The sequence below is a fragment of the Onychostruthus taczanowskii genome, unplaced genomic scaffold (assembly GCF_017590055.1).
Source record: "Onychostruthus taczanowskii isolate IOZ18803 unplaced genomic scaffold, ASM1759005v1 scaffold9, whole genome shotgun sequence".
In the NCBI taxonomy this organism is placed as follows: Eukaryota; Metazoa; Chordata; class Aves; order Passeriformes; family Passeridae; genus Onychostruthus; species Onychostruthus taczanowskii.
In genome coordinates, this window is record NW_024506993.1 from 2,625,877 (window position 1) to 2,649,380 (window position 23,504).

The 23,504-nt window shown below is 43.6% G+C and overlaps 1 protein-coding gene across 1 annotated transcript in view; it reads right to left on the bottom strand.

Moving 5' to 3' along the window:
• The window catches only part of CHL1 (cell adhesion molecule L1 like), a 125,434-nt gene that overhangs the window by 16,426 nt on the left and 85,504 nt on the right, over window positions 1-23,504 (bottom strand). The window contains exons 10-21 of the mRNA XM_041425969.1: window positions 21,893-22,013; window positions 18,546-18,730; window positions 12,591-12,722; window positions 11,889-12,026; window positions 11,059-11,170; window positions 10,241-10,407; window positions 8,522-8,687; window positions 7,255-7,379; window positions 5,032-5,133; window positions 4,636-4,833; window positions 3,409-3,479; window positions 587-809 (exon numbers count right to left, since the gene is read on the bottom strand). Of these exons, the coding sequence (XP_041281903.1) occupies window positions 587-809; window positions 3,409-3,479; window positions 4,636-4,833; window positions 5,032-5,133; window positions 7,255-7,379; window positions 8,522-8,687; window positions 10,241-10,407; window positions 11,059-11,170; window positions 11,889-12,026; window positions 12,591-12,722; window positions 18,546-18,730; window positions 21,893-22,013 (1,740 nt within the window). The remainder of the gene's footprint in view (window positions 1-586; window positions 810-3,408; window positions 3,480-4,635; window positions 4,834-5,031; window positions 5,134-7,254; window positions 7,380-8,521; window positions 8,688-10,240; window positions 10,408-11,058; window positions 11,171-11,888; window positions 12,027-12,590; window positions 12,723-18,545; window positions 18,731-21,892; window positions 22,014-23,504) is intronic.

Sequence of the window (23,504 nt, forward strand, 5' to 3'; positions counted from 1 at the left end):
CTGTCTGACCACCACCGAGTCCATTTCCAGCACTGAAACTCCACCTGGGAGCCATGGAAAGCCATGGGGCAGAAACCCAGGCTGGAGAGGATGACACATTCTTCAGGAACAAGGTAACAAGGACAAGGTAACACCAGCACACATGGGAATGTGGCATTGTCTGCAAATTCACTCAAACACTCCGTGCCTGTGAGTTTGTCCCTAATTGTCAGACTACTTAACTTCTGACAGCATTAAACTGTTGGGTCAAGCCTCAGAGAGCCTAAAGATTTTTTCCCTACCTAGTACAACCCGACTGCTACACTTCAGAGACTTCTCATGGACTGTGGCCTTCAAACAAGTACCCAGACTAAGCCAACAACTGAGATTAATGAGAGAATAAGTGACCTTTCCAAAAAAACCCCTCACACTCCAGCAGGCTGGCATCCAGGCACCCAGCATGGGTCACATCCCTGCCTCATGGAGCCCATCAGGCTGAGCACTGGCACTCCAGCAGCTTTGGGCTGCCCAATCCATCACTCCACACCCGAGCGTTCTGCAGCACAGAAGAAACTCCCGTTTTTACAGTCAAATTCCTGCCACTCACTGTCCTCTCCTGAATATCCAATGGTGATGTTTGGTTCTGGGCCAGATCCTAAATTATTGACGGCCTGGACTTTGATCTCATAGGGCACAAAGGTGGGCACGTTCCGCACACTCAGGGAGTGCTTCTTCACCAGCTCCTCGTTCCAGTCGGTCTCCACGCCCCGCTGCCTCCAGCTGACCTTGTACTCCAGCCCCGGCCCGTTCCTCTCCATGGGCTTCAGTGGCTGGGGAGAAGTTAAAAGAGATCTTGTCTGACTTTGTTTTTATCACAAAACAGCAGCCCAAGGGGAGGGGAAATGGTTTTGTGTCACTCTAGGACACGAAATAAAATGACATGTGCATGCTGGAACCTCCAAGGGAAAAAGGAGGGAGGTTTATTTTCTGACTCCAACATTTATAGATTTTCAAAAGTGACAGTGGATTGCAGGATGAAAATGCCACCTCTCCAATGACACTGGACAAGACAACAGTCCATCAAATTTCTCTTCCCCCAGAGAAGAATGTAAAAACAATAATTATTTACATAAAGTGTAAGAGAAAGTTCATTACAGGAATGTCAACATCAGAAGGCTTAGAAGAATTTAGAAGAACAGGGATTGGAATGTGTGTTACAACACTGGGACAGAAAAGGGGCAAAAACCCCAAGCTTTGAGGTTTTGCTGTCATTTAAATTTAAGGTTGATTAGAACAACAACAGTATGACTTCAAGAGAAAGGAGGGTGAAAGGCTTGGATTAAAATCCAGATTAATTGCTAGGAGCCATATTTCTGCCTCCTACACATATCACATTTTGTTTTGCCACAGGTTTTCCTGTGTGAGGTGAAACCACCTGCCTTCAGCACTACTGAATTGCACAGTTTGGCACAAGGCAGTGTGTGCCTTTTAGCAGAGATAAAATTTGCATTTTATCCTAGAATTTTATGTAGCACAGCAAGTTGGGTCATTAAAATTTAGATTTGTTCTAACTACACACCAAATGGTTGAAATTACGCCTGGACATTTAATGTGCAACTGCTGGGCCACTCTGCTTTTACCAATCAGCTGGAGAATTCATCCCAGCAGGGTTTCCAGCTAATTAACATGAATTTATAAAATATTAGGAGATGTATAGCAATAGCTTGTCATGAGACATCCTCAAGTTGAATTTATTTCTCTGAAAATGCACTACTTTAATTAAGAAAGTTAAATAATCACCTGACCTACCAAAAAAGCTACATACTGAAACAGCTGTGGGTGTTTCCCACCATATAGGCTGCCTTTAATAATATTTAAATATAGGCAAATATGATATATGTAATAGCTAGTTTGTATCCAAGAGGTCTGACAGGAAATAGCATCAAATACCAGTAGAAAGTTATTCCTCTTTGATGTTCCTCATGCATGGGGAGACCTGAATTTGGGGGATCTGCAAAAAATTCCCACTGATCTGCTCTGCTCTAAGGACCTTTGGGATGTCTGAGACAAAGGAATAGGGAGATTGGGCAGCTTTCTCACAGGTATCACCTCCACAGCAAAGTCCCAGGGAATGGAATTTGCAAGAGAAGCTGGAGAAGTAAAAAATTCCTCCTAAAAACCCAATTTCTTGTATAGAGTTAAATTGCAGCACTGCTTGACTTTTATTTTGATCTCCCTTAAAGCTGCAAATCCTTGCCTGAAAATCCCACTCACTAAAGCTCAGCTGGTCTCTTAATCCAAAATAGGCAGATTAACATCATTCTGCAGCCTTTGTCTGTCAGAAACAGCCTGTGCAGTGCCCAGCAGTTCCTCTGAAAAGCACAGAGGAAATGCCATAAATAAATGAATATCCTGTTTAACAACATTTTAATGATTCAACAAGATTTAACCAAGCCTTTCCATCCCATTCTCTCCTTTCAGACTCAGCTTTCACTTCCACTTTTGCCCTGTCTGAGCAGTGATTATGAAGTTCCTGGTGCTCAAAGATGTGTTGGCCATCCCAGTATTTCCCAGTAAACATACTGAGTAATAAAACTCTGCATCTCATGGATTCATTAAAGACCCTCCAAGATCAAATCCAACCTTTTCTGAGAGGCAGAACTGTCTCCCCTGACCCTGGGCTAAAAATCCCATTCAAATCCAAGCCCATGGACCTTGAGGGCCATCTCCTTTTGGATGCAATTCTACCCCAAACCACGACTTCCCACTGGGGAAACATTTGTTGTTCTTCTCTGGGAGCAGCAGATTGAGGAGTAAATCTCATGCAAATTGTGTGCAATTCCAGTCTCAACAAAAACCTGCTTCCTTCCACAGTTGTGGATATTTGTGCTAAATGAAGGAATACATAACTCAACTGCTGGCACAGAAGCTCAAGGCTTAAAAACCAGGAAATTTGAAGCCTGGAAACCATCCTCAAGACTTTTACATAATTCTTTTGATGCACATCACAGGCTTTGGAGGTTTATCCACATTCCTTTAGTTCTTGGTGTAAAAATTCAAGCTCACATTCTCTTGGGCAAGAGATCTGTGGCGTTTTTAAACTTCCAGGCTGGAAGAGCAGAAGCCATGAGCCACCCAATCCCTCCCTGGGCCTGGCTGGTAATTTTAATTGCAGAGCAGGGTAAGACCACAATTATTTGAAGCAGTTTCTTGCATAAAAGAAGCCAAGAAGAGCAAATTTTGGCGAATTCTCACTATGCTTTACAGGAATTCCATATTTTTTTAAATATCCTGTGAAGTCAGACATAAAAACCAGCCTTTTGAAGTAAAAATGATACTGGGGTTGAAAATCCAGAATACATTTAAGTCAAATTCATCTTTCAGAAGAATAAAGGATCATTCCTATAGGATTTGCTAATCTTGCCTTACCTCCCATTTCATCACCATTTCATTGGGTTCAGAGGCTTCAACTCGGATGTTCTCTGGGTTTTTATCTGGAGCTGAAACCACACAGGTGACAAGGTTAGTTTGCACATCCCATTTATTTGCATTTAGCATTCAAATGCCAAAAAGGATGGGAAATTCCCCTATTAGTGACAGATATTTAAACAAAAAACGTTCATAAGATGAATGGCTTGGATCAGCAAAGCTGATGGGACCCAAGCAAATTTGGATTCCTAAGTGTCCGTGTTGTTTGGAGCCATCAGCTAACATGGAACTGTGACTTTTGGATTTGAAAGCACCAGATGTGGGGGGATTATAAGGAAGAGATTTTTCTCCCTGTGGGGATAGCAAACAGAAGGTGCATCATTAGAGGTGCACACACAGCTGGAAATTTGAAGAGGGACCTGAAATTGGTGTAAATGGGGGAAAAAAAAGAGAGAAAATGCCAAGGAATGCAAATGCTGCACTGAACAGTTGGCCTCTAAAATGAATTTCAGGGAGACAACATTTTCTGCCCCAGTGAATGCTCTGTAAATGGAGATTTTTGACAAGCTTAGTGCTCCTGAAAGGCTCCCTGTAAACCCAGCCCTTCTGCAGGAACTGCTTGTCCATGAAGGTCTGCAAAGGGTGGAAAATCAGCAGAGTGAGGTGCTGGAAGAGTAGGAAAACTCAGCAGTGTGGACTCCTCCCATTGGCATTCTCAGGAATTTTATGCAGCACAGCAAGTTCAGTCATTAAAATTTAGATTTGTCCTAACTGCACATCAAATGCTCAAAACAATGCCTGGACATGTGACGTGCAACTGCTGGGCTGCTCTTTTTTACCAATCACTGAAGAATTCACGCCAGCAGGGTTCCCATCTCATTAATATCTAAAATATAAGAATATGGCTTGTCACGAGACATCCTGCAGCTGATTTTACCTCTGAAAATGCACCACTTTAGTTAATTTAAATGGTCACCTGCCCTACCAAAATTACTGAGGGTTATTCCAGTCCACTAAACCAGCTGGGGGTAATTTCCACCACAGGATCTACTTTTATCTTACTTTACTTTTTTATCTTACTTTTACTTTTTTAGAATCCCTGAGGCTGCCACTGAGCAGTGCAAGCGACCCTGATTCCTTCACACCCTCTGGAGCATGGGAGGGCACAGATATTTCAAAAAAAAGCACTGAAAACGTGAATATTTAGGAAAGCAGAGCCAGGTTTACCAGCTGGAGGGGTCGCATAGCGCAGGGATGGTTTGCTGGGCTGGCTCCTGCCCACGGCGTTGACGGACACCACGCGGAACTGGTAATTCACATATGGGGACAGGGACAGCAGGGCTGTGGTGTCATTCCCTGGCACTCTGATCAGCTCCTGCCACACCTCTGGCTCCCAGTGGTTCTCTTCAAACTCTATAATTGACTCTGAGCAGGAAAAAGGACAAAAGAAAAAAGGAAAAAAAGATAAAAAATCCTACTTAGCGTGAACTGAGTGGGTGAAAATGAACTTGCAAGAAACGAACTATCATAGTCAAAAATTATTAAATCTGGCCACCTGTGACAACCAGGATGTGCCAGAATTCTGAACAGCCCTAAAAGGTTATGCTGGAAACCCCTTCCTACCATTAACAGGGCTGTTATGGCTGGCCCCAGCTTTCCAGGAGAGTCGAACGCTCCGGTTTTGGTTTTCCGAGAGCTGGAGGTCTTCTGGTGGGTCAGGAACATCTGAGAAATAAAGAAGTGTCAGGAGCACAGCAAGGTATTTCTGTTTGTCCTGGCATTTTCCAGAGGGTTGGAACAGCACAGTTAGGGAAGATGGTGTTGAAACACCTCCTGATTTCAAGAAGGACAGGTGGTGGAAAGTGGGAATTGCTTTGAAATATCCTGAATCTTCTGGTGCCGATTTTTCCCTTATAAACACAAAATCGTTCTGGAATTCATCTCCCTCTACCTGCATTATCGTGCTTGCAACAATAGATTTTTCTTTCCAAATCAACCCCAAGATCTGCTGAATCAATAATGGGTACTGATCCTGCCCTGGGCAGGTCCAGCATCACTTGGATTTACCCTGGGACAGATCAGAGTGGGAGAAGGTGCCTCAGCTCTGGCAGTGTCTGACCTTGGCCTTTGAGTGTGAGGGAAAGGAGAACATTCATTATCCCAGCCATGGGATCTGCATTAATGGGGAACTGGGAAATTCACTACCTGCCAGCTCAAATAATGCTGTCCCAACAACAATTTTGACTGACAATGCCATTTTTTACAGAAAAAAACAGTGACTTCCACCACCATGACTGTCTTTGTCATTGTGAAAAAAATTCACCGCATTCGTACTGATTTTTTAAAAATTACAATACTAAGTTTTTTTATCTCAGGATACATCAAGAAGTTAAAAAGTTTATGTTTGGATTTTTTTTTTTTTAGTTTTCTTTTTATTTCTTTCCCTATTTCTCTTGTAATATATCAATATCAATATGTAAAATATCAGGAAAGCACAGTTTAATCTGCAGGCATGCTGCTGCTCTATCCTCAGAGTACAGCTGGTTAAAATTCAATATATTAATTTAAAGATGGTCATGGTGCATCTTAAATATTCTCACCCCTCTACCTGTTCATTATACACAAAACAAATACTTAGATTTATTCTAATTGAATATTTATTTTACTCTCTGTTGCCCCTATTCTGATTTATTTATTTAGTTCTTCAGTCAGCCCACCAGTCCTTGATTGCAAAAACCTGAATTTTTCACTTGGAAAGTAAGATGCTGTAAATTCACCAAGACCCTTCTCATGTGCAATAAACAAGGGAAAAGAGCACAAAAATGTTTTTCTTCTTCTGCAAAGCACCTTTTTAAAAAGGAATAAAATGCTTTATGAAATTTTCATAAGTGAAGTAACAAATAATCTACAAACATTTTGAATTATACAGCACCGAAGGACACAGCACCATAAATAATGTGCACAGCATCTTCCTAATTTACTATTTACTGAAAAATATCACTCCTTTAAAGTGGAAAAACATCTTGAAGGGCAGATTGACTTATTTCTTGCTGCAATCACTGCCAGCAATAAAGAAAAATGCAAAATGAAGCAAAAATAAATGTAATTAAAATGATGTGAATCTGTCACATCACAGAATGGTTTGGGTTGGAAAGAACCTTAAAGATTATCTAATTCCAGCCCCCTGCCATGGGCAGGGACACCTTCACCTAGACCAGGCTGGCCAAAATTGTGACCACAAAGCAGAATTTTGGCTGCTGCCCTTGGGTGCAATGGGTGCACAGCACTCCACAAGTTCATCCTCTTAATTCCAAGGGGTCCTTCAGGGAGGGATGCAGGTGGTGAGGATGCTCTCAGAAGGCCAAGCTTCAGACCCAGGGGGTCCAGACTCTTCTTTTTGCCCCTGGAAAATCATTCATGCTCAGTTCACAGACAGAATTAATTCCTTTTAGGTGCTTAACTCGCACTGATCTTCTGAGGAGCTGCACGTCCAAATATTGGCTTGATGACCTTCAAAAACCAGCCCAATTCTTGTGAAGGACTGGCCAAGGACTTCAAAGCAGCAGCAGAACCATTCTCAGTATGCTCTCACACCTTCCAGCCTGGGCAACTCCTGCAGCCACTGAGCTGAGGCAAAAATGCTGCCTCACCTTGCTACACCAAAAATGAAAATAAATCGAGTTTGTGTCAGCATCGCCGTTCCCAGAGATAAGGGACAGCACAGCTGAGCTTACGGAGTGAGAGGCTCTGTGAAATTGGGTTATTGAGGCTCTGTGAAAAGAAGCAAAGAAGTGCTGCAGTGGCAATTCCTGCTGCAAGGAGTTGCAGCAGGAAAATCGACCTTACCCAGAACGATAAGCTGCGCCTCAGCCTCGGCGGTGTCCAGGGCAGTGCTGGCCACACACCTGTAAACTCCCTGATCCTCCAGGAGAACACTGGATATGAACAGGGTATCCCTGTCCAGAATTATCCTGCAGGGCAAAGAAAAAAAGTGGCAATAAGGACGAGAATAATATGTGAGTATGACACACAGACGTTGTTCCCTGAAAAACTGTTCATAATAGAACTTGGCATGGGGCACTTTCATTAAATAGCTGCACATTGGGCCTGCTACATTAAAATGTAATTGTGGCTCTGCTCTACACTATGCTGAGGAGTATTATTTGTATTTTGTGGCAATTTAGCCTCCGTGGCTGGAGGTTGGCCTGTCAATCCTGCTCTGAAAAGAAGCACATTGAGATGCACTGGATGAGCGTCAGGGCCATAGGATTTTGGCACGTCATTAATGAGACAAATATATGGGGTTTGTGATAGAATTTTTGCAAGATTGAGGGAAACTGAGCATTCCCAAGGCACTTGTGTCATGTCCAAAGCACCAGGGAAGCTGCCAAGAATCCAAGGCCATGGGCTTCGTGGCAGACATGGAGTTTCCATGGCACTGCCTCACCATCCTATGAGGGCTCAGCAGGAATTTCAGCCTCTCCAGTATTTCAGAAATCATCTCTCTCCTGTGGTAATTAATAAAGACATCTGATTTCCCCCTGAGGGACCCCTCTGTGGAATAAAGGCTGAGCTGCAGCCCCCTGAGGGTCTTACCCCTAAAAATAGGGCAAAATTCAGCCTACAAATCCTAAACTCATATGTAGGAAAGATTCATAGCAGAATCCAGAAACCTATTTACCATCACTTCAGCATTGCAAAGACTTTGTTTTGGCCAAATAAGTGCAAACTATAAGAAAATACTGGTTCCACTGAAGTGGAGAAACAACCTGCACTGGGGTCAGGGTTGTGGTTTTGGGTTGGGCCAACATTTATATTATACATAAAAATTTAGATATGTATTATGTATATATTAATATATAACTTTATATTCTGCTATGATGGTAACAGAGTTAATAAACCCAAACCCATTTGGCTCAAAACTCACATTGCTGCATTTATATTTAGATGTGTGTAAAATGCAGATCTACTCACATATCTCATGAAGAATTCTTTGCAGACATAAATTTGCATTTCAAGCTATTAAGGCTCATGTTTAATGAAACTCCAGCTCCAGCACCACACCAGATTATCCAGCTAAGATCAAGAACAGCCTTGTTCCTTCCCCACTCACCTGCCACCTTCCGTGCTGTTGACTGGCAGCTCATCTCCATCCTTCCTCCAGGATAATTTAAAACTGTGTTTCAAGTGGGAATCATACTCAGCCTGGCATTTCAATAAAATGGAATGTGATTTCAGCACTCGGGGGTTCTTCGGAGTAACAACAAGTTTTGTAGCATCTGATTGATCACAGAAAAACACTTTGATTAGGTGAGAGAGGGGCTATTACATCAAATTTCCACCAAGCACTTCATCTACACAAATCAACCTCAGGAGCAACAATCATGTCTTTTTTTTTTTGCTATATACACAAACATTTCAAGTGAAGGATGGTGGGGTTTGAAATAGATATTTGCCAGGATTTCATTTTTTTATCTTGAAACAGTTTTTTTATCTTCAAACGTTTTTTATCTTGAAACATTTTTTAGTTCACTCCAAACCAAAGAGCTCCAAAAAAAAAAAAAATCCACAAAGAAAAGTTACAGGTGAAAATCCTTGTTATCATCTTGTCATGAAACGGATGATAATAAAAAAAAAGGGCTTGAATATGATTTTTTATGTCTAATTGCCATTTGAAATAAGCTTTGGCAATGATCCAAGAAAAATTACAAGCATATTAAAGTCAAGTGAGAAAAAATTATTGCAATCAAGTTTGTTCTTTTAATTGACTATAATGTGAATGCAGAAACAGATGAATAAGTAAGAAGAAGGTGCTTAGCTGAATTTATATCTGCAGTGAAATGTTGCTCTGTGAGAACGTCATTGTACATTTTCATGTTTATTATCACTGTAAAATTCCCAAAGCCAAGGGAGCAGGTGGAAATGGAACAAAAAGAGTGAGCTTTTTCCTCAAGTTTGTCACAGCAAACCTACATCAGAGAGCTTTGCTAATTGAGTATTTAAGGTTTTGGGGTTTTTTTTTAATTGGCAAGCCCTAAATCCTAAGCAAATTTGTAGAAAACCCACTAAATGCCACCTGTGTCCCCAACAGGAGCTGCCCACTGCCATCACACCCTCCAGGGAAAACTCCTCCTGCTAGCCAACCACACAAATCCCTTAAAGCAGAGCTGCATAGCAAGGGATGGATCTAAAATTTAAAAGTAAACACCTCTGAGGATTTTTATTTGCTCTGTTAAAAATATTTATCAACAAACAGGCAAAAGCCCAGTGCAAAGTCCTTCAACCAGCAGCACCCTGCAACCTGTTTGGTGTCCACTGTGGGAGTCAATCCAGTTTGGGATGTGCCTTCTGATGGGAAGGAATTTTAGGGAAAGGAATCCCACAGCTGGGGGAAAAGCAGGAACACATCTGGATCAACAAGGACCCCACCAAGCCCAGGAGCACAGGGAAGGCTCCCAAGGGTCAGCCAAGAGCCTGCCCTGAGTGTAACAGGGCAGTGACAAAAAGGACGGAAAAACCTTTCGGGATAATGTGTAAATGCAAATTTTTATTTGTGGCTGTGCCACAAATATTATTGTGCCACAATTATTATTGGTGGCTTGTGCCACTTCTGCAAGCATCCAGAGGAAAATGGGCACCACGTGAGAGCATGGAGAAATCCAGCTGAAAAGTTAAAGGCTATATGAGACCTGTGACAATTTCAGGTTGCAATATCCAGATAATTCCTGAAGTCACAGAATAAATCTGTACCCTGGACTGAATATTCACTACTTCCTGAAAAATTGTAGACATAACATCTTAGCAGCTATGAAAGTTTTTTTTGTTTTCTCACCCCTTATATCCAGGTTAGCAGTGATTGCTCTTTTCCCCACAGAATTTGCAGCCCAGCAGGCGTAGGACCCCGAATCCTCCTTCTTTGTGTCCCTGATCTCCAGGGTGCCATTCTTGTTTAACTCGTAGCGAAACGTTGAGAGGGGCTCTATGCTGTCATCCTTAGTCCTAAAGTGATAAAAACAAGCCTGGGTTACTGCAGGAAGTGTCAGTTCATGGTTAGGGGTTATTGCAGGGGAATTTTGGGACTCAGCTCTGCCACTGAGCAATTAAAGTCAGGATTAGTGAGATACTTCATGCACGTGCAGCAAATCAAACCCACAGGGAGAGAGCCTAAAAAGTTCTCTAAAATACTCTGTCTTTAATCTACAGCTGCCACCTGCAATTTTATTGCACCTGTCACCTGCTGTGACAATCCTGTGATTTCCAAGCCTATGGAAGCATGTCCAGGTAAATGTGTTCTGTAAGTCACTGCATTTCCACCTCAATAACGTGCCCAAACTTGAAGAGTTGCCAGTATTAAACTGATGAAGCTGCAGCAGGATTTGGCTATAAACAGCATGGTTTTGTTTAATGTATAGCCTGGCATTTGTCTCAAACAGGTACTGGGGACTTCCAGGAACATTTCTTCTCCAAACCAGTTCTTCAGAATTCTTAAAAGTGCATTTAAACACAGAGAATTTACATTATATACAGTTTTGTTGCAAATTTCTATTCTCAACTCTATAGAAGTAGTAACTAGCAGACTTTTCAAACTTGGGGAAGCCTGCAGGAACTTGTTTCACATGAAAAAAAAAAAAACAGTTTCCAGTATCTTACCATCTGACATCTGCTGCAGGTGAGGCAAAGATGTCACAGTGCAGGAAGGCGCTGTAACCCACGACTGTGGCGTAGTTTTCCCCATCTGGGGTCAGTATCAGGGGGGCAATATCTGCAGGAGAGAATTCAATGTGAGCAACACTGCACTTCAGAATTAGGAATAAAAATATTGGCCCTGCATCCTGCCCTTTTCCAGCAAGGGTGAGAGGCTGAGGTGTTTAATGGGAATTTCACAGCTGTTTGGAAGAGTTGCACTGAGCAGCTGAGCTCACAGAAGCTTCACTGACAGAGATAACAGGGGTTTACTGCTGGACATGTCAGAAACTGAAACATCCAGGAGAGAAAATAGACCCAGTTCTGCTGCCTCCAGAGACGTCTTTTATTAAATAAATTCCCCTCACTCCCTTTCTTCATAGAAAAGACTGAGCATCACAACTGAAATCAAAGATTAAAAATACACTTAAGAATTCAAAACCAGCATTGTGGCCACAATTCAGTCCCCAGCGGTTTCACTGTGCTTGAATTCAAATTTTTGAGCCCAACCGCAACCATGTTGTTAAAATATTCCAAAGCTCAGGAGTGCCTGTGCTAAGCACATAACACTGCCCATGACAAAACCCGTTGTAAAAATCTTGACAACATTTCTTAAAATCTGGGACCAGTCCAAAGGAACCATGAGATGCCCACAACCAGCAAAGAAACCATGGAACCCAAAGGAACCATGAGGAACCCAAAGGAACCATGAGATGGTGGCAAGTCCCAGGCTGCTCTGAGGATTCAGCTTGGGTTGTGGATGTGCTCTCTGGGAGGGGACAGCCCGGGGCACTCACTGAGAACGTTGACGTTGGCGCTGGCCAGGATGGTGCCGTGTTTGTTGGTGGCCTCGCACTGGAACACGGCGCTGTCCTGCAGCTGCAGGTTGGTCAGGCTGATCTCCCTGGTGGAGATCCTCCCTCGGAAGGTCCTGCCTGCAAAACACCAGATTGTGTCAGCAGCTGGAGGAACACCACGACTGGGGAGCTCCCAGGCTCTCCTCACTGCTGGGAAGCCAAAGGAAAGAACATCTTGAAATTCCAACCAAAATCGTGCCCAACAACTGGTGAGTTCCAGGGCTCTGCCTTTGTCTGCAGCCCTGTGGCCTGAGGGAAGTGGTCTAGAGCACCAAATTCCAGTAAATTCACCACAGAGACTTTTTGAAATTTTATTAATAATATCACCACACCAGTGCTCCCCAGCCACTTGAATCAGAAGCACAAAGGAGCCCTCGAGCTGTCCCAGACCCCCAAAAAATAGGAGAATTACAGGGCAACACCTCAAAGGTACCACAGCTCCACAGGTCCAATGTTCACCATCACCCTCTTCCAGAATCTTATTTAAATGTTAGTTTGTTTAAGTAAATAAACAATTCATTTCTAAAGAGGTGCCAAACCAGACATCAGTCTGCATGTTGGGACTTGTGGGTCCCCTCAAACTGGCTGATACAGAAGCACACCCCAGCTGGGCAGGAGGAGCAGCCTGGCCCCTGCACGTACCATCGATGGGCATCCCATTGATCTTCCACTGGATGCTGGGCTCGGGGTTCCCAATGGCCTCGCACAGCAGCACCAGGTTTGTCCCCACGCTGTAGACCCCACCTTCGGGCTTCTTCAGCCACTGGGGAGGCTCTGGGAAAAGAGACAGAGCAGGGATCAGTTGATGCCTCTTTGGGACTACCTAAGAGCAGTGGCTAAACTAAATTAAGGGAATAAATAGCTGTTCTATTTATTGAAAGGCCTTCAGGTACATTTAGGGCAGCCCCAGGGGCTGCACCCAAAAATGGACAGTGGGTCATGGGTTTTCACACTTTGATAAGTTTGGTCCATTTGCATATTGGAGTTATCTGCCAATTCCAGCTTCAGCTAATGAAGTCATTGACCCCAAGTTTGCTCCCCCAACTCACTTTTGTTCCCATCTCTGGGGCCTGAGGCAGTGAGGTGTCCTTGATTGCCAGGCCTGGAGAGGAATTGTTGTGTCTGCCCAAACTGGGAAAGCAACAGCTCCCACTGGGTGTGGAGTTTAGAGTTACACACTAAAGAACTGCAGGATTACAAATGGATGGAAAATAGAAAAGCTGAAATCCTGAGGCACCACAGTCACAGCCCGTGTGCCTCTGCTGTTGCTGGGATTCTCCAGGAGATGGCAAACGCCACCAACACTTCCCAGCCGCTGCTCACAGCCCATCCATCTCGTGGTTGAGCTGAATTCCTTGCATTTCCGATGTAAAGGAAAGGTGAAATTGGCATCAGCACAGGCCAGTGCTGTTCTGCAGGCTTGATGGGCGTCAGGCAGGGTGGAGGAATGGGCAGCGTTCATCCAAGTGGGAAACAAATCCACAGGGAGGGAGAGGCTGGGAGGGAGGAAATGGGTCGGCATTTCCACAAGGACCCTCAGTTGTGAGTGTGATCTATGAATTAAGGTGAGGCTATTGCAGCAAGACAAACAAGGTGGGAACATCCATCCAGCTCGAATTCCCCTCCACAGGCACGAGCAAGTGCCTCCCATCACCTTCCCTGGGAGCTGACAGAACTCCAGGACAGCATTGATCCACTTTGATCCACCTGCCCCTCTCCCTGTGCTGAGGAAATGCACCATCACCGTGATTTCCTGTTTTACCATGGTGTATTCAGATCAGAGGCTGATCCATACCACATTTAGGAATCGTAAAACATTCTCTCATGGCTGGGGATGAGTGGTTTGGTGCCACAGGGTGGTGGTAGAGGAGCAGCCATGTGCTGCTGCATTCCCCCGTGCTCTCCTTTCCCAGCTGTTCCAGGGAAGCTCTGGGAAAACTCTGCTCTGCAGAGCAGCCCCTGAGCATCAGGTACCCAAACCTCGTGTGGAACAGACATCCATAATGAGGGAAGGGAAATGAAGGGGAGAGAAAAAGGGAATTTATCTCATAAATGCTTAATTGTGACTGAACACAGGTCCCTGAGCCATCAGTGGGCAGCCTCAACCCAAAACACAGCCTGGAATTCACCATTTCCCCTTGAAAGGCACCAAACTTTGAGATTTTAACACCAGACCTGACACTGCTTCTTCTGCAAGTGCTGGGAAGATCACAGGGTTTTATTTTAATTTTCCCTATTAAAAAGGTGAGGTAATGTAGGAAAAACGTGAGGATTCATTAGTTAACGCTCATAAAATGCTTTGAAGATTAACAGAGCTGTTGCCTGGTAATACAGCAACAGATGTTATCAGTGAGATATGCTAAAACAAAACATCACTGCTCACATTCACACAGATATTTTTTAAAACTACCCCTAAAGTGGGGTGCATTTCCACATCCAGAGCAGTATTCCCATAGGAGAGCACCCAGGAATGGTTTAATTAACACACAAGGACTGAAGTCAAATTCAAACGGCTAAAGCTTATTTAAAATGATAAAATCATCCCACTTGCTTCACACAGCAGGGATTTTTCTACCAACATCCTCACTCAGTGCTTCTTCCCATCCCACAGTGACATGACCACATCTGTTAAGATTCCTGGTATCTGGCTCCAGGGAAAAACTCTGCAAACACCAGAATATTTTGGTTTTGCAGATATTTTTTCTTCTTTCTCATATACACCATAGTTTCATCAGATAAAGACGAGTCAAAGGCATGGAGGTGAAAAGGTTTGTAGCAGTCCTGATTAAATTGCTGGTTTGGAATTTTTCCCCTAAATCTGCCACAAACTGAGACAGGATATTTCCCTGGTTTGGAGACACCAGGCACAGGCTGAATAAAAACCACCTGAAAGATCCCTTCCTATACCTGTGCCACACTCTGGAGCTGTGAGCTGATATTTGATGTCACTGCTCCCCATTCTCAGCACTGGAATTGCTGTGAGTGCTCCAAGGAAGTGAAGAAGCTGTGAAGTCAGAGGCAATGAGATTTTGCCAGGTGTGAAATTCAATTTCACAGAAAGGCTGAAGAACCTCTTTTCCACGTGGCAGATGTGCTATACCGCTTAAAGTATACAAAATATAACAAAATATACACATATTTTTAGCAACTACAAAATCCAGGGGTTGGATAATCAAATAGTTATTCTGGAATGGCAACTATTTCACTGCATCATTTATTCTTCCTGGTAAGAGTTATCAATTTGCTTTTCCTGATTGGTTTATGTCTTTATGGGAAATACTGACAGATCCAGGAATGAAAGGGATCTAAAATGGGCCTCTCCAACAGAATCTAAAATACCCACAAAGGATCCAAACCTTCCCCTCAGCCTCTTCCACTGTTTTCCTCATGAGCAGAACAAATTTGGGACATCTAACCAGCTTCTGCCTTGCTGCAGTTTAACTCTCCCCTGTTTTCCATCACCCCCAGGGAACTTGGTGGAGAATCTTCCATTCCTCTGAAGGTTGTTGTGCATTCCCCAGGTGTAATTTCTCCTAAATTAAAGATATGTAATTTTTTTTTTCCCCAAATGCCATATTTTGAGCCCTGTGACCACCCCTGCTGCCTTCTCCTGACCTTTCCTGAAGAAGATGAAGTTGTAAATCTGCTTACTTTAGGTGAGGACTTCTCAGTTCCCAGCAGTCTCTTACAACAACACTTTTCCTTCTATTTTCCAGGATGATTTTTGCCTTTTCTGCCAGACTAACACTTCCCAGAGATGTTCCTCCTGCCATCCAGTGGATTCTCCCAATAAACCCAAGCAGGCATTTCCCAGCCTCTGCTGATGAGGCCAATCAGTGCTGCCTGGTGAGAACTGCTCTGTGCTTGTTCCTGCTGAACCCATCCTTTCTATCCCACACTACTTCCCCAATTTGTCAAGTTCACTTCAAATTCTGCTCCCAAAGGCTGGGAATCCATCCCACCCCAGGGCCAGCAGCAGCTGCTGTTTCCACCTTGGGCTCTGCATCCATGTTGGAGCAATTTTCCAGTGAAACAGAAGGCTTGAGCCTGATTAAAACACCCAGTTCTGCTTCTGCTTCCCATTAATTTAATCTCTTTTCTTTTGCTCTGGCTGAGTAATAAAAGTATTACGAGACATAACTGCAAAGGCCCTTAGCTATTACATTATTACTATAATTAATCATCATATTGTAACATTTATTTCTATTAAACCCCACCTAGAAGCCTCAGTCAAGATCAAAGTAACTTTAGCTGATGATGATCCTGCAAGATTTGGAGGTTATATATTCATTTTTTGTCAAGTTTGGTGAACTACAAACAACAACTAAATAAACACTTGAAGTCAAAACAATTTGTGGGCTTGCTTTGCTGTTTTCTTTAAAATAACTCTCTCTCATTTTAATAACAATAGTGGGGGTTTTTGTCTGCTCAGGTATTCCAGGCTACATCTTCCCTTGCAAAGAGAGATTAAAATGCTCAAACAGTCAAACAATTTGCTTGCTGAATATTTTTATATGCTTGGTAATGATTGCCTGAATTTTTGCCCTCAGACTTGGTAGGATTAGGAAGTGGGCTGCATGCAAATATCATCAAAACTGGTATTTAGAAGGGTGGGATGTTGGTTTGAGATCCTCAAATACCAGAAAGTGGAACAGAAAATGTGGCATGGTGACAGAAAAATCCTGATTTACACCCCAGCACTCCACTGAGGGTGGCTGGAGGTTGATAACAGATAATTTTTCTTCCATATTTAATTTTCTTCTCCCTGCATGCATCCTATGAGAGGAACCTGTCAGGTGTGAGGAGCCCAACACCAGCACGAGCTCCCTGAAGCCTCCTGAAATTAATACTCAGGATGTGCCCTTGAGTGTGCTCAGAGGAGCTCCTGCAAGAATGATGAACGTGTCCATCTCTGATTAACGACAGCGACATTTGCTGCTCAGGAATTGGAGAAGACAGCAGGGTTTGGGCTCAGGTTTACCTTGATACCTTGGATGTGAGGTGACTCCTAATTGGAAGAATCCCTGCTGCTGACAGGAGCCACCTTTAGTTACACACATGGAAAATGGATTTAATAGCAATTGGAAAAGGATTTTTTATGTTGCAGTGGCTGGGATTGGGATTATTTCCTGCTTTTCTCTTTTTCTAAGCACTTGTTTGTTAATAAGCAGGAAGTTTGCCAGGAAGTTTTCCTTCCTCTGGAAGCTGTGGGAGAAGAAGGTCAATATTCTAAACTGCAAAATTAATGTTATTTCTCTGGTATTTTAGTTTTTGCAGCTCCTGCAATTTCTTTGAAGGAAATCGATTTTTTGCAGCCGAGAAAATCATAGCCAGATTGTTAAAATATTCTGCTAGAGCAGAGATGCTCCAAACCATCTGGAAGGATTTCTAGGAGTCAGCACTTCCCCTCCACCACAGCTGAGAACTTGCCATGCCCTGGGATCCTCCTCTGCCACACTCCCAGCAAGGGGAAGAGGAATGCAAGGGACAAGGTTGGGTTGAGGGAGTGGAGAGGACTCGTCAGCCACTGGGAGAGAATCTTTCCCTCAGCTGCTGAACAAATACAGAGCAGGGAGCTCAAAGTTCTTTTCTCCCATTAGAAATCTGGTGACCACAGAGGGATGAGGAACGCTGATGAAAATGAAGCACTTGGAAGGTTCTAACAGGGTAAAACTGCCAGGGATTTGTTTTATTTTTTAAGTGCAGAGCAAGAGGTTGGAACATTTTTTCATCAGGCAATTTTTTTCAGCAAGGTTTTCAGCTGGGCCTCAGCATTCTCAGTTTGTAGCTATTTATGGGCAGAGGAAGTGGCAGGGAGAGTTCTTGGTTCTGCAACAACTCCTCAGAGATCTGCTGGCTTCTGGGAAAGGGCATCTCCACCTGATGCACACCTCAGGGTTTGGGGAGGAGAAGAAGGGAAAAAGGAGTTTTGGGTAATCAGTGAGGTGACAAAAAGGGTCATATTTCCATTTTTTAAACTGATAAAAAATAGTAGAAAGCATCTTTTTTGCTTTGTTTCACAGGTTTTGTGATACTTTTCAGGGATTCCAGAAAGCACTCGCAGCTCAGGTTGTGTTTATACAAAAATCAGAGCAGAGGAACAGGTGAAGGAGGCAAGGGGTGGTACGTTGTCTGTTCACTGAATTTTCACAGCCCTCCCTAAGAGACCACTTCTGGTGGAAACCAAAGAAAGGGACTTGAGCTAAATGCCCCTCTGATCCAGACCAGTATAACCATTTTCACAGTTTTTAAGAGCAAAAATTATAATTAGATCTTTCTTCTGACCTTCAGTATAGTACAAGACATTTCATCAATACCTCTGCTTCACTCCCTCCCATCTTTAGGGTATTGAACCTGCTCACATATTTATATTGTTCCCTGCTTTTTAAAGCCTTCATGGTTCAGGGGAAAAAAACAAAAATCATTATTGACATTTTTTGTTGCTGTTGGCTTAGAGGTGTTACTTTGTGCAAATCTCAAACCCACGAGGCTGGCATCAATTGCTGGAGTTGCTCATATTAACAAAGAGCCTCCTTCACCTCTCTTTTCCCACCTTTTAGCCCCAAACCAATAATTTTAGTAAAGAGTAGTGAGTACCTTCCACGTGCACGTGGAACTCGTGCCTGGCCCTGCCCATGGGGTTGCTGGCCGTGCACTGGTACGTCCCCTCATCAGCTGCTGTCACTTGGTCAATCTTCAGTGTCTTCCCAAAATTCTCTGTCTCTGGCTCATCCTTGGGCATGTTTCCTGTGACCTTCACCCAGCTGAGGTGAGGAGTTGGGCTGAGAACAAAGGGAAAAAAAAGAAGATTTTGAGTCGAATGCAAAAAGCTGCTGTGACGCTTCACCTGGCAGAGCTGCTGCTCACACCCATGGTTTGGGAGGTGCTTTTAGAGGATTTTGAGCTTCTAAAGCTTTGAAAACTTTGGGGCTACCTAAGGTTATACTAAACAGCTGCTCTGCTGTTCCTTGTTCTGCACAACCCCTGTGAGTGGGATTTTCACCAGGGCAAAGCTGCATTCCTTGGATGTGCCTTGGCATGGACAGCGGGCAAGGGGCTCATCCCCTCCTGCCCCAAAAGGGACCTGAGCACAGCCAGGAGGGCCAGACTCCACTGCAGTGCTTTGGAAGTGGCACAAATGCTCTTCCCATCCCTAGAAAGAGCCAGAAGTGACACAGAACTGGGGACAGACGTTGTTGGTGACCCCGACACCGCGCAGGACACACGGCCACAGCGCCAGAGCCGCGTCCTCCCGAGCCCATCTGTGCCTGCGGCTCCAGGCCCAGGCAGGAGGCACAAAGCCCCAGGTACCCAGAAATTCTGCTGCTCCACCAGCCCTGCAAATACCCCCTTATTCCCTCCCAGAGCCCTCATCCCACTCTTGTCCCAAAGCCAGCTCCGAGGCCGTGCCCTCCCGACACTGCCACTGCTCAGGGTATAAATCTTTAAAAAATGACAGGTTGGAAATGTCCCTAATTCCCTGTTTTGCAGTCGGCTGCCCCTGATCTGAGTTCCTTGAAATCCACTTCCATGGTTGGTGGACATTTGGCAGGATGGATTGGCAGAGATGTAGGCAAAGCTGATCGTTTTTCTGCTGAAAATGGGAATTTTAGCAAAGAAAAATAACATTTTATTCTTAAAATTGCATTTTTTTGAAGGATTTCAATGAAAAGGTGTGCTTGGTGATAAGACAAAGAAGTACTTTGTGTTCTTTCAAAAGTGACTGCTTAAAAAAAATCTCTTGGTTAAAAAGATTCATTTTCTTAAGAATTTCCTGGAAAATTTAGAGTAAAACAAAAATATTCTTTCCTTTTACCTTTTTCCAAAGGGACAGAAATACTTTTCTGGCTTTCTCTTCCTGTATCTGATATTCATGCTTGCACATCAAAATTCATATTTGAGTATTCCCAATGTGATTTCCTTATTAAAACCCCTTGAAAACTCTCTAAAATCAGAGTTGTGGCTTTGGGGAGGTTTGTTGGCTGGCAGATTCACTTCATGGGGAGTGAATTAGACAAGGAAATGTTGCAACAGGGAAGCAAAACTCACTGCAGATACCTGGAGTGAATCCAACAGAGACAAGTAATTCACCTCCTTTCAGGAATGCCAACTCAACTCCTTGCCAGCTTCCACCAGCAATGCCCTTTCAAGCCCATATGGAAAAACAAAGTGCCCTAAACATGTGCAGACAGATAAATATCCTGACTTTGGAATTTTATGGAGGGAATATAATCGCAGAGACTTTAATGGGAATTATCTTGGTGGGAAGCAGAGCCTGCAGCTCCACGTCCAGCACGAGGGGTCGGTGATTTAAAGCTCTGCTCTACACAAAGCTCTGTCCCAGCCAAACCAGAGGGGGCTCTGCTTTCCTTGGGGATTTAGTGGGTGCACAGATTCTGTGTTTCTCTGGTGGCAGCTCGACTTTTGCAGTGACAGGCACGGGGGACAAACTGGGACCCTGGAAGAGCACAGCAGGGCGAGTGGCTGAGTGAGCTGGAGCAGCAGCAACAGCCCTGAGAAGGGAATCCCAGCTCCCTGTCAAGGTGGAACTCAACATTTATTTCCCAGTCCCTTTCCTTACTTACCCTCATTTTGTCCTGTGTTATTTACAAGGACAAAATTTGTCAGATTAAGTAATACATTATAAGTGTTTCTTAGCTTGTTTTCAGCACATTATGTTATAAATGTTTTAAAGCTAATCATCTAAAACTACCCTTCGTAGGTCCTACTACATCTTTCATAGTTGTGTTTCTCAAAATTATTTTGTCTTTTATACAAAATCACCTTCTAGCTCCACTTCTCTCTCAACATCTGTATTATTCTATAATATTTTTAAATCAGCATTTCTTATCTCAAAATTTGGACACAAATACATAGTAGATGAACTTTTTGTCAAGCTTTAAGACTTCTCTACAAATTAATTTCCCACAAAAATTGTCCTTTATGACTTCCCATCATAAAGCAACTATTTTAACTCTTCCCTGGTATTAATCCTTTCACAGCCTGGAGGGAGTCAGCAAGGTGGAGAGAGATTATTTAAAAGAGCTTGGAGTGACAGGACAAGGGGGAATGGCTTCAAACTGAGAGAAGGTTTAGAGGGGATTTAGAAGGTTTTTTAGGAAAAAAACTCTTCCCTGTGAGGGTGAGGAGGCCCTGGCACAGGGTGCCCAGAGCAGCTGTGGCTGCCCCTGGATCCCTGGAACTGTCCAAGGTTTAGAGGTTTGCTCTTTGCTGTTGGACTGATCAGGATCAAACTAATACAGCTGATACTGGTTCACTGTACTCCTACATAGCCATGGATTTGTTCCTCAATATCCTGTCATTTGTGAGGACACCAAGGAATGAACATCCCTTGTGGAAATTCTGGGTGCTGGGGAATGCACACAGAAAACAGCCAGGGTCACATTCACACCTGAGCCAGCCCCTCCTGCTGTAACTGAGATTGATGTTTTTCCCTCAGTGGCCCAACCATTCCTTAAAGTTTGTCTTGTATAACATCACTCAAGAACTTTGTTTTAAAAAACTGAGACCTTACACCTGGAAAATCTTAAATTTTGAGCACTGAAGCAAAACTGAACTGGCAAAACCAGAAAAAAATCCATTACAGGTTGTGAACAAAAGCACTGAAGCTGATGCTGATATTATTTTGTTTCTCGACATCTCAAAAATAGCACTACTGAAAAAAATTCAGTTTTTAAAATAGAAAAATAAAATTAAAAAAAAAAAATCCATACTTACCACACCATGGTTTTAATTACTTGTTTACAAGCTACAGCAATAACTAACACACTACTGATGCCTGCACTCCGTGCTGTTTTACAGGTACAGAAAGCTCTGCACAGGAGTTGCATTTAAAACCGTTGCATAATTTGTAATATCCCTTTTTCTTTGCTCATTTCTCCCTCCAAAGGTGATTAAGTTTGTGCAGCATTTCCATTACTCACAGCCCTTCAGCAATACACTCGAGGAGCAGGACACCTCCCTTGATGACAGTGACTGATGAGCTACTGCCAGCAGATTCAGGAGGGATCAGCAGTTTGGGCTTCCTTTCCTTGATAAAATTTGCTGAAAGATAAAACAAAACAGAAGTTAGGTGCAAAATCTCAGATATTCTTCAATAATGCCACAAAGATCACTGCTGCCAGAAGGTTTCTGACAGCCATTTGTGTGCTTTCTTTTTTATTTATCTACTCTGAGACTAATCCAGGAGCCCTGATAACAGCCAGAAGGGAGGTACAGTGATATCAACAGGCAGCAGTGCTGGGAAAACTCTTCTCCTATAGTTTTGTATCCAGTTTTCCAAGCACTGGCCCTTCCTCAGGCAGTCTGATCTTCTCAATTCCTGATCTTTAGGCCCACACCTCCTTTCTTAGCACTTTTCTTCTGCACTGGATCCATCATCTTTTAAACCTCAGGTGAAACCCCACCTTTCCTGACTTGAGCATGCCACAGAATTATTCCTCCTGCTCCAATTATTAAATCTACAGTAATGGAGTTACAATTTGTAAGGAGGACTGTAAAAATAATAAAACAAGATTGACCTGCATTTGATTCCAACAGCCCATTTGTTCCAGCCTGCCAAACAAGGGTTTTGGGATGAAAAATGCAGGGTTCAGTGGCTGCCCAGTTATCACTATCATAACAATTAGCACACTAATGAATCAGTCCCCAAATGGTGCTAGTTCTTAAAAAAATAGCCAGTTATGGATGATTTGGTAAAAGACTACATAGATCTCCCTGAACCATTTTCTCGTTTTTAATTTTAATTTCCCCTTGCTTTGTATCTCTGCAGATCTGTGTCACAAGTGCAGTCCTGCTCTGAGTGCAGCAGGACACATTGGTGCCTCTGGACACACTCACACATTTCCCATCCGCCCTTCACCTCCTGCTGCCAAAGGCAGCCAGACCCCTTCCCAGCACGAGTTCAGACATCTCTTGGAGGGAAAAACTGCTTCTGGATGGGCAGCCACAGTGCAAAACCCTGCCTGTGCTGCTCCCAGGGCTCAGCTCCATGGGCAAAGTCAGGGGAGTGATGAGTGCTCTGAGTTATCCATCACAAAACACTCCAGGATAACCTCCTTTTCAGAAACCTCAATACTTGTCTGGCAAAAAAACTCCTAGAGGAGGTTAAAACTAGACAAAAAAAAAAAAAAAAAAAAAAAAAAAAAAGACTCTTAAAAGGCCTTTAAGCAAAGAAATGAAGAGTCAAGAGCTACAGAGTCTAAATTTAAAAGGAAGCAGGAGGACAATTGCAGGAATAGGCACCTGCTGCCTGCAGGGTATTTCCAGGATCTGCTCCACAGAGAGGGGCAGGCAAAGCAGTGGGAGATGGGAATGCACAGGATGAGAAGGGCTTTGCTGTGGTGTCACCTATGCTGGTGACACACAGGGCACCACAGAGACAGAGCCACCTCCCACGCAGATGGAGGTGACACAGGGCACCCAAACTCCATAAATCCACACCCTGAGCTCATCCTGGAGCAACGCAGCCCCAGGGTGACCCTTGGGACATGAATTCACCGTGTCAAACCTCGGCTGTCTCATCCCAGAGTTCTC